A 12,284-nucleotide genomic window follows, 5' to 3' on the forward strand; every position below is an offset into this window, starting at 1 on the left:
TAGGTATGTTCAAAAGTAACTTCATTTTTCTCATTGTTTTATATGGTCCAGAGCAACGCCAGGTAGCCCTGCTAGTCATCAATAGATTCTGCTCAGATGAAAAGCAATACTATATCTACTGACCATTCTTTTACAAGTTTTCTCTCTTCATTACTAGTGATCTAAAAAGATGGACTTCTAGTGATTGATGCCAACGAGTTTACAAAACTATTAGTGCATTTATCAGCTAAAATTAAACTTTATCTCAGAACAAGCATGAGAAAATGAAACACCAAATTATAGTCATATAAAAAAGAATAATTTCATTAAGCTAAAAGGTCTTTATATTTTTGCTAGCTTTTAGACATAGAATTAAAGTTGAAGTAGAGTTATGTAAATTTCTAGATGAAAACAATATAAAGTAGAGCGAGTTTGTTTCCCTTTATTTTTGATTAAGATTTTTTTTATTAGTCATATTTATATATATATATATATATATATATGAGAAGTTAGGAACTTTTCACTATAAAACCAAATCATGAAGAACTACATTATAAGAGACAATTTTTGCTTTGATTTTTCTGTCAAATGTGTTTGGATTGCCTAATGTTAATTACTTTGTTATAGTTTTGACCAATCACTGTGTTTATTCCAAATCAGTGGAATGCTAAACTGAAAATGAATTTAAATTGCTATGGAAAAATTAACTCCGTCAATTAAAAATTATTTCTGAAAAATAAGGAATTGATTAATTTTATGGTTCATCCAAAATTTAAATGAACTTTAATGATTTAAAAAAAAAAAAAAGAGAAAAATTTATCATTGGGTTACACTGAAAGGTAATTTCTTCTAAGATGGTTTGATATATAAAAAATTAAGCAAAACCCATACAGGCTAACTGCTATTACAGTCACCTAAATTATTCAGAGTAAAATGAGTTACTGCTTTGTTTTGTCCTTTTGATTATATGTGAGTGTGTGTGAGGAGGCAAAATAAGCCATTTACAAAAAATAAAATAATATTCTATATCACAATCTGGCCAATGTTGAATAAATACAGCTAGCTATATTTACTATACAAATTATGATCTTATCTACGACAGCAAATAAAAATTATAAACCAATTGTATCAATAAAGGAGGTAAAAATGGAATGCAACAACCAATGAACCAATACTTTTCTTCTTCCTTTAAAAAGTCTGTATTATATCAAAATTTATTTAAATTCTGAAATAAATTAAAAAATATAAACATATTTCACCAAAGCCTAAAAATGTAAGAATTTAATTTTCTTAAAAAATAAAAAAATAGGGAAGTCTTACTAGTAAAGAATATCAGCCTTATATGGCAATATTCATAAAATGGAAAGTTTTCTATTTTTGTAAAAATGTATATCGATATATAAATATATATCAGTCAAATGACAAACATCTTACCTCACATCATAGATGGGGTTTCCAACAGGTGTAAAATCAGTCGAAATAGGAAGTTGTCTTGAAAAAAGAGAGAGAGAGAGGAAAGATGGGATTGAATGTCTTTTTTTGCATTTTTTTGTAATTAAAATTAGATCCCTACTTATTTAAAAAAGGGGAAAAAAAAAAAAAAAAAAAAAAAAAAAAAAGGCCCAATTTTGATTTACAAATATTTCCTAGTCTTTAATTTTTGCCAAAAACCAAAATAGAAATTATTAAATCAACCAGTGATCATATATAAACTTTTTTAGATTACCAGGAAATATAATGTCAGGAATATCATTTTTGTGTAAGGAATATCACTATCGTTTCATTTAAGTATTGAATATATATATATATATATATATATATATATATATATATATATATATATATTCACAAATTAATTTACTTATCTGATTAGAATATATTCACAAAATTAAATTAAACATTTTTGTTTCAATGTTATTAAATGGTCAGATATATTGATTCTTATTTAAAATTCAGCCGAATTAAAAAACAAAAATACAGAAAAATTGTTTATGTTGTACATACCTGTCACACAACAAAGACGTCATATTCCCAAAATCATGTAAATTGATCAAATAGTTTGATTTTTAAATAAGAAAATCAAATTTTATGAGTAAGCAAAAAGGGACTGTCTCGTATTGTCAGCTTGAAAAAAAAAAAAGAGGCAGATAAGTCTACAATAATTCAAAATTGTGAGATCAGCTTTGTAATATGCTAACAATTTTCCATCAATCACTTTAAATTGTTTAAAAATGATTTTCTTTATAAAAATAAAACTACTTGATCATTTTATGTTTTTTTTTTGGAATATGGCATTTTCATCCTGTGATTAGTACATACCTCAGAAAGATATTCTTTAAAAATTAGCTGGAATTCTAAATAAGAATGATGTATTTGTAATAAATGTGTCAATGATGTTTCCTAATGTGAAATCTAACTATTAATTCCTTTGGAAGTATTCATTTCAAAATAAGGAAAAGACATTTAAAAATCTACCAGTTTCTTGTTATCATGTAGAAAAAAAAAACTTTATATGACTGCAAAATAGATCAGCCATAAAAATGTACAATAAACAGTTAAAAATTTGAATCTTAACCGCGTAGAAAAATAAGAAACACAATAGTTACAAGATACACTTAAAACGACATCAAATTTAGCAAATTCTTCTATCAAGGTAAAAAGAATGTTTTGTTTTCTTTTCACAAGATACATGCTCTTTTTCCAAGGAACTTTTTTCAAGAAAAGTTTAGGTGGAAATGCAAAGTGAAAAAATTATCAATTTAATCGTTTTTATATACAATTACCTTTTTTTTACGTGTAAATATTAATCTAATAAGATTCTTAACCATGGATAAGTTTCTCTTAAAATATTAAAATTTGTATAAATTACATAACTGAAACTATAAAAAGCCTTTTTATATCAATACATAAATTGAAATGAAATTCAGATGTTAAACTTTAATATTTTTAGTTAATTCTGAGTAAGAATAATATTTGAACAATTTCAATAAGCATGCATCAGTTGGCTGAAAATTAGGTATTCAGATTTCTAAGGATAACACACAACTTGAATTGGCTTAAAAAAACTTCTAATCAAATAAAAAACAAAAATATATCATCTATTTCTCCATTTCAAACCTTACCATTATAGGAGTGAAACAGAAAACAAAAACACGATCTAAGTTTGATTTAAAGAAAGTAATTTATATCAAATGTTTGAGAGCAATTTCTTTTAAATTGTAACAATATCAAATATGACTTTAAAAAATAAAGATTCATAAAACATTTAATTTATTATATAAGCAGACAAGGGGAGCATCAGATACAAATATTGCTAAAATAAAATATATGTGAAGTAAAAAAGAAACCTGTTTTGGTTGAAACCATTTTATAAAGTAAGCCAATTTGTTTCCATTCCAAAATCATTCTTTTTCAAAATAATGATTTTTTTTTTTCAATTTATATTTTTCTAATTAGTTAATTAATATTCTATGTAAACCAGTTTTTTTATAAACAATATTTTTTATTCTTTAATAATTATAAAATATAAGATAATTCATGGGACATTTAAGAATACTTGATATCAAGAATTCTGTAATTTTTTCCTCTCTCTCTCATGTAAGTATATTTAACTAAACATATACAAAATATTTAAGTTTCATAATATACATTTTAGAAAACAAAACAAATACCTTAAATGTCTTTAAAAGAACCAATTCCACTGATTATCTTACCTTCGCGCCCATAGATTCCACATAAAGAGTGAAATTATAACATTTAATACAAAATAGCATGGATTTATGCTTAACTAGGTTAAAAAAAATTTTTTTGTAAATGGAAAGTATAGAGGCAAATATAGTGACCAAAGTAAGATATGAATTGACCAATACACTTTAAAAACTATAAAATATCCAGCAACACAAATTCTGAATTGGAAGAGAGAAAAAATTAAAAACGAAAATATGAATAAAGTAACAATATGTCAGTTGTTATTTTTGTTATCATATCCAAATAAATTTCTAAAGTGTGTGTGTGTGTGTGTACTCAAGAGGAATAGAGAAAATACGAGTCAACTACTCATTTCTTCAATCTGCAAAGAAGTTAAAATAGATAATAGGTAGAATTGCCATTGTGAAAAGTTTATGAAGGTAAAAAGCATATAAATCCCCTTAATGCACATCATATGAAAACTAAAGCTTTCCACATTGGAGAAACAGGAAGCTAATCATTTAAAGAATCAGCCATCATATTTCAATTCTTTCATATTTCTATAAAAAAAATTAATACTTTTCTCATCTTTATGTGATTCTCGTATTCTAGTTGAGGAGATCAAGAACTATTCAAGAAGATGGGATCTAATAAGAATTAGATTGAACGCAAACAAATATGCAACCATGTACAAATTAACTGAAAGCAAAAAGCTAATTCTACAAATTTCAGCCACTGTTTAAGTTTCTTTAAAATTGGTCGGTGCTTTACCAGTTGTTTTACTTATCCATTAAAGTGGCTGCCACATTCAGTACATTATTTGTAGTTTTTTCAATATCAAGATTTCAATAATTAATACATGCTTTCTAGTTGAATGGAGAAAAGATGATTGAATAAAACTTTGACCACATCAACTAAAGAAAATAAGTTTTCAGGTTGATTTATTGAAGCTAAAAAAAAAAATAAGTAAAAATAAAACCAAAAAAAAAATGCTGTGGTTCAGAAATATTTCAGGAAGACCTGATACAAAGCCAAAAATGACAATAAATTGTACACTAAAGGAAAAGTTATGCTGGCACTGACCCAAGTCTACTGAAATCCAAGAACTTGTCATTTGACCGTTTCAAATTTGTAGACTGAATATCAGACTATATTCAACTGTTTGCGAAAGAAGAGAAGCAAAATAATAATGTAATTTTCTATGAAACAGAAATATTTTGTTATATGCCACACCAGAGTTGTCAGTAGACTAATAAAGTTGATCTTTTCATATTGGTATTACAACATGAAGCAAAGTGTAAATCCAGAAGATAAAAAGCTAAAATGATTCATATAGTTAACTTAATAACTTGGATTATAGTCTCAAACTATCAACTACGTTAACAATTTTGTAAGATACAAAAAATTGTCACATAAAACAACTTGCTTTATGTTTAACAGGTTGATTTTAAAGTCAAACTAAGAACCCACTTCATGTTTAAAATAATTTAAATCCAATTTTGTAAAATTTAACATTACAAGGGCAAAAACTAATTACTTCATTTTGTTTTGCTATCAACTTTATTACTGACTACAACATGCATTACAATTGCAAGCAGACATGTATGCTGTCTATCCCACTAATGATGTTATGCATTTTTTTATAAAAATTCTGGTATTTTACATTTTCATTTCTTTATGGAACCAATATTGACCGTTAAAAGATAAGTGAATAATGCTGTAATTAGTTTTTAATTCACAATCATGACAAAAGTAGTTGAAGTCTGCAAGTTTCTAAATTAAAATAAATAATTTACAAACATTTTGATATATCTATAGCAAAAATTCAGTAAATTAAAGAGACACATGAAACTTGCCCCCCAAAATGAAATGAAAAAAAAAAAAATGGTCAAAAATGTCTAAAACAATCCTATTCACAATTTATAGATGATGTGTTGACAAAGATAATTGCCAGAACTTGAATCAGATTTTTTATATATATAAAAAAAAAAAAAAAAAATCGAAACATGAAATATACAATTTAGCACTGTTTTAAAGTTATAGTAAATATCTCACTAGAGTAACGATCTAATAATACAGAAGAAATGATGAGATCGAAATTGTAATAGAAACATTCGTGTATTTTATAAACTAATATCTGTTCCTACATAAACGACTATTTTTGGAATATCTGTATCAACTAGCATCTTCAAATGATCTTTGGGTGAGAACAATTTTTTAAACATGTTATATAAGAATGAAAGCAAAAAGACTTATTCTAGTTTTGTAATTTATTTATTCTATAACAAAATTCTAGTCTTTTTGCTCAACGGTATCCATTTTCTTTGCATGTACCAAAGATCAACATCGAGAAGAAAATTACCTTAAAATTATTTGCTGATTCCATGTAAAATGATTCAATAATTTTAGCACTATTTCATTTTGTAAATGTGATCATTCCATTCTTTCAATTTTATTAATCAATATTTAATTTTTTTTAATATTAAGAAATCATGATACAAGAAAGCGCATAGGAAAAACAAACATAGTAATAATAATAAATAATGTATGAATAAGTTAATATCTTCGGACAGGACAGGTATAAGCGATAAATATAGCATTAGTTTAAAAAATTTTTTTTTTTTTTTTTGTGGGGGAGGGGTATGATATGGTTCAATGATATTTGTCCATGTTACTCACCCTGTTGCCCAGAATACATACATATTCTATAATTCAGAAGTTCAACAATTTACGATTTTATTAAGCATATATACGTTATTTTGATACACATGTATCGATCCATTTAAAATATATATTACAAAATAAAACTCAGTTTTGTGTACCTATTTACTATGCCTCCCCACGGGACAGAGTTAGATACCAGGGTCGTTTTTTAACGTGGACAAAAGGTACAAAAATAAAAATTGTCTCAGTCGTGAAGGATTTCTCCTCCACTGAAAGAGAACGAGAAATGGAAGTGCCGCATCTGAAGAACAGATACTACACTTTGATCTTGACCAAAAGGTGTGTAGAGCAATTTTTTTCTTTAAATATTTTGTATATAAAATGTTTTAAATGCTTTACTTTATTTATTTTCTTTGAGGGGAGGGGGGTTGAATTTTGATAAGTGTCCTGCTGAACCTCTAAATACTGAAGTTTATATATATATATATATATATATATATATATATATACACACACACACACACACAAACATATAGATTATATATATGTGTGTGTGTGTGTGTGTGTGTGTATACTGCATTCATGAAGAAAAAACTTTTATTATTCACTAGTGGGGGTACCCAGCGTTGCCCAGGTGTGTAAGGGTGGGAATAAAAAACAGCCTGATGGTGATGGAGAGGGATAGGGAAACAACAGGGTGAATAGAGGTGTTAAAAATAAAGCGGTAGTAGGCTGAAACCCGTAACATGAAGGAGGAAAAGAAGGTGAGGTTTAAAAAAAAAAATTGGCAGGCAGGCAGGCTCGAACCTGTAACGCGAAGGAAGGGAAGAAAGTGAAAAAAACGTAATGTGTTAGCCAATGTCGCCATCGTGCAAGCGGAAGTGGCATGCGTCGAATTTAAGCATAGCAAATCGAATGTACGATAATTTAAATGCTTGGTATTTATTTGCTTCCCCACAAAAGCAAATTAGGTCATTTTTAATGTGGGGGAAAACCAGCACCACCACCCCCAAAAGTAATTGACCAAGGATTAACTAACTTAAGTGAAGCATTAATCCCAGCCCGAAGGCCAGGAAATGCTTTGCCGCTTTTTCAAACAGTTTCACTTTATACATAAAAGCTAAATAAATACCGGAGATGATGTAACGATGGGAATTTTGTTTAACTCCATCAATAAAAAAAGGAAAGGATGTGCAAATGCAAGATATTATGATCTGGGAAATATGCAAAAACTTCTTGTGAAATCTAACGGACGCAAGGACCCCAATGCAAATGTCTTTGGCGAACATACACAAATGCTCCTGCCCATTTTGACATTTATATATTAGACTAGCGCGGGGGAGTGGGGGGGGGGGATTAAAACACAAGAATAAGCGAAGTAAATATTTAAAAAAAAAACACAAAAAAAACTAACGTAAGGCAAACGAACGACGTTAAATGTAAAATCGGAAAAACAGAAAAGAAAACAGAAACACGAACGTTAAAACTTCTTTAAAAAATCTGAAATCCCCCCCCCCAAAAAAAATACACGTGAAAAATGGCTTCGGGGGGTACCCGGCGTTGCCCAGGTGCTTTTGGGTGTGTGTGGTCAGGCGGGGGTGGGGGGTGTTAATGAAACCTAAGAATAAGCGAACTAAAAAAAAAACAGAAAAATCTGAAAAACACGTGAAAAATGGCTTAAATAACCCTGCTTCAATATTAAAATTTAAAAAATTGAAGAAAAAAAAAGAAGACATCTCACACCACGATTCGAACCCAAACAGAGCTAAGACGACGTCCACGAAATTGTGTCGCTTTTTAAAATATTTAAGGAAATCAGGTTACGTCGTATGACGCATGCGTAGAAGCGAACTGGTCATTTTAGGGTGAAGGAATTAACGTTTTTGACGGAGGGGGGGGGGAGCCCTGAGGCTAAGTTTGGAAATAAAATGTGAAAAAAACATGAACCGTTTGGCCAGCCAGAATGAGTTACTGAAAGATGTTTCAATTTATTTAATTAAGAACCAAATTGACAGGTGCGCGCTGTAGAATAATCAAAAGAACTGTGTTAGTCAATAACACACAACAACAATAATAATAATAGCAGCAACACTTACCAAGGGTCAAGCTCATGCACAAGACAGACATCAGATTGAGCTGGACTGAGGGCTTGTATTTATGTACAAGCATATCCAATCAGGTGATTCAGCCAATCACAATCCAAGGAATAGACTGGCCCATGTGTGCACAATGGAATCTCCCATTGTGCCATAAATAGTTCTCCTCTTTCATGAGAAGTAACTTTAGTCTTTGCCAAGTTATCCACAACTTGAACGCTGACCGAAAGTCCACTACACAATCCAACATGGCGCTACGAACAGGATTCGAGACAGAAGATTGGGAAGACTATTTCCTCAAAGCAGGCATTGCTGCCGATTCCGCCAAGAGCTACGCTGCAACTTTTGTGAAGGAAAAACTGAGGAAAGAAAACCTTCAAGTAATGGATCGAGCCATGCTAAGAGAATTGGGAATCACAACAATGGGAGAAGCTCTGTCTATCCTTCGACAAGCCAAGGAGCCCGCTACCCAGACCACCTATGCTAAGGCACCAGCTGCCAGGCCTCCCCAACTTCATCTCGAAATGACCCCTCAACAATTCAGAAAATTTCGGATTGACTGGGAAGTATTCACCAGAATAACGGACATGCCAACTTCTCAGGCCAATACCCAGTTATACAGTTGCGCTGATGAATCCGTTCAAAACGCAATCATAAATACGTACCCTAAGTTCTTCACCACCAACCCAGACAAGCTGCTAGAGATGACAGAAGCATTGGTAACTCAAAAATCAAATCTCATGGTCCATCGGATGACATTTGCATCTATATCACAGCATGAAGATGAACCCATCCAACAATACCTTGTTCGTCTTAGGTCCACGGCCATAGACTGTAATTTTTCATGCCCCAACGGCGATCACGACCTGTCCGACATTTACATCAAGGACCAATTTATCAAAGGGATATCGAATGATATGCTTCAGACCGATCTACTGGCAAAAGCCGGGTTACTAAAAACGCTCAACCAAAATATTTGTCATGCTGAGGCATTTGAGTCTGCACTACGGGACCAAACCGCAATGACTGATACCCCAGACATAGCTACAGTCCGGATGTCAATGTATCGCAAAAAAAAAAAACACAGTGCTGAAAGGACTAGCAGAGGCAATATTCGCACTAGCTCTACTGCTACTCACAACGATAACATCGCTGATAAAGAACCCCGTCAAACCTGCATAGGTTGCGGTAGTCACCAACACGGTACTCCAAGGACAAGTGCCCGCTATTTAACATGTCCGGCATGGAATCAAATGTGCAACACTTGTGGGAAACTTAACCATTTCTCAGCAGTGTGCCGGACAAAGAAATATCGCCCGGCAGTGATGAAAAGTCTTGAAGACCAAGAAGCTCCCATGAATACACTCATGGCCCATATCACATTCGATCAAATGAGGGGCACCATTATGACTACAGAAGGTGATCTGTAAACTGAAATAAATGCATCAGTAATCCCATTCTCACCAAAACCAGATCCCAGACGAACTGTCAATATCCCTAGGAGTTGTAGTACAACGCTAAAGGTTTTTCCCGACAGTGGTGCTGCCATTTGTCTTGGGGGACCAAAGCATTTAATTAAAATGGGCCTCACAGAGATTAGTCTTATCCAATCAAGAAAGATCATACGAACAGTAGAAGGTTTCACACTCATGTGTCAGGGTTGGCTACCAGTTGAGTTTGTGGTCAGAGGGAAAACAACTAAACAAGCCCTCTACATATGCAAGGGCATACAACGGCTTTATCTCAGCAGAGCAGCCTGCATCGATGTGGGAATATTGCACAAACATTTTCCAAACCCTTTAGCAGACGTACATGAAGAGGTAGACACCGAGTCTAAAAAGTGTGTAGATCAATTGCCAAATCGCCCCAAAAACCTCCCTTTTCCCGCAACAGAAGATAACATAGGCAAACTTAAGAGCTGGCTCCTAGAAAAGTTTGCCAAAACGACATTCAACAAAGATGGGATATTTCCAGCCATGTCCGGCCCAGCTGCCCACATTCACCTCAAAGAGGGAGCAATCCCTAAAGCCAGGCATAACCCAATTCCTGTACCCTTCCACTTCAAGGAACCAGTAAGACAAGCCCTTTGGAAGGATGTAGAAAAAGGTATCATAGCTCCAGTACCTGTGGGTATGCCTACTGATTGGTGCAGTACTATGGTAATAACTGCCAAAAAGAATGGTAATCCAAGGAGAACAATAGATTACCAACACCTTAACTCTCAATGCAAGCGAGAAACCCACCATACTGGGTCGCCATTCCAGTTGGCACTGCAAGTGCCACCTAGAACGAAGAAAACAGTCCTAGACGCTGTTGATGGATACCACTCAATTCTCTTAGACAAAGAATCTCAACCATTAACCACCTTCATAACTGAGTGGGGAAGATACATGTATCTTAGGTGCCTCAAGGATATGTCGCATCTGGGGATGCTTACACTCGCAGATACGATGAGATAATAAAAGATATCCCACGCAAGGTGAAGATAGTAGACAATACTCTGCTATATGACTCTAGCATTGAGGGAGCCTTTTATCATACCTTCAATTTTCTGCTCCAATGTGCTAAGAATGGAATTGTGCTCAACACCGACAAATTCCAATTCTGTCAGGATGTCGTACAATTTGGAGGCCTCCAGATAACTTCTTCAGGAGTGACCCCTTCTGAGTCCATGATACAAGCGATACAGGATTTTCCAGTCCCAAGGACAATTACTGATGCTAGATCATGGTTTGGGCTTGTCAACCAAGTAGCCTGGGCATATTCACTGGGTCCAGTTATGGTGCCTTTTCGGGACCTCGTCAAACAAAACCCCAAATTTGCTTGGAATCAAAACCTTGAAGACGTATTCAAAGATTCCAAGCGAGTTATAATTCACCTAGTCCAGAAGGGAGTAGCAACATTTGACAAAGACAGAGCAACTTGCCTTGCTCCAGATTGGAGCAAAGAAGGAATGGGCTTCCTACTCCTACAAAAACATTGCCAATGTACCATGGAAAAAGCCCCAATCTGCTGTTCCGAAGGTTGGCATCTGATATATGCCAGCAGCAGATTTTGCATGGATGCTGAGCGCAGATACACACCAATAGAAGGTGAGGCAGCAGCAATAGCATGGGCATTGGAGAAATGCCGTATGTTCGTCATGGGTTCTCCAAACATCATAGTGGTCACAGACCATGAACCTCTGAAGGGGATATTTGGCGATCGGGATCTGAGCAAGATCCAAAACCCCCGGCTCTTTAGACTAAAGGAAAAGACCCTGAGATACAGATTTACCATACAGCATTGCCCCGGGAAGTGGCACAGAGGCCCTGATGCAGTTTCCCGCCACCCAGTGGCGATGGTGCAAGCCCTCCTCAATGTATTTCCAACAAAACCCTCTCAAATGGATATACTGGAGTCGAACAACATAGCAACATAACAGAGTCAACAGCCTTAATAGCAACATTTGCAGACAGCAGTAATATAGCCATGCTATCACCAGACCTAATTCGTTCAGCAGGTCGTGGCGATCAACAATATAACAAATTAATAGACACAATACAGCAAGGTTTCCCAAAAACACGTAATCTCACTGCGCCCGAAATCCGTGAGTATTGGGAGGTGAGGCACCGCCTTAGCACTGACAATGGTCTAGTATTGTTGCATCGAAAGATCGTCATCCCCAAAACACAACGAAAAAAGGTCCTACACTGCCTGCATTCTGCACACCAAGGAGTAGTCGGCATGAAAGCACGTGCCAACGAATCTGTGTACTGGCCAGGGATGGATGCATCAATCCGCAGTATTAGGGCGAATTGCATGATATGCTCAACCATCGCACCTAGTCAACCAAGGGAGCCTATCATTCTAACACGA

The 12,284-nt window shown here is 33.7% G+C and overlaps 1 protein-coding gene across 7 annotated transcripts in view; it reads right to left on the bottom strand.

Annotated features, from left to right (window-relative positions):
- Positions 1-12,284, bottom strand: part of LOC145258267 (E3 SUMO-protein ligase PIAS2-like) — a 319,485-nt gene that overhangs the window by 212,761 nt on the left and 94,440 nt on the right. For 3 of the 7 annotated variants that reach the window (XM_080116257.1, XM_080116254.1, XM_080116260.1), the window contains exon 3: positions 1,414-1,470. The exons of the other annotated variants lie outside the window; for them this stretch is intronic. In XM_080116257.1, coding sequence (XP_079972383.1) covers positions 1,414-1,470 — 57 coding nt within the window. The remainder of the gene's footprint in view (positions 1-1,413; positions 1,471-12,284) is intronic. 7 annotated transcript variants of the gene reach the window in all.

Source organism: Euprymna scolopes, chromosome 33, assembly GCF_053919585.1.
Source record: "Euprymna scolopes isolate OS-2025 chromosome 33, ASM5391958v1, whole genome shotgun sequence".
In the NCBI taxonomy this organism is placed as follows: Eukaryota; Metazoa; Mollusca; class Cephalopoda; order Sepiida; family Sepiolidae; genus Euprymna; species Euprymna scolopes.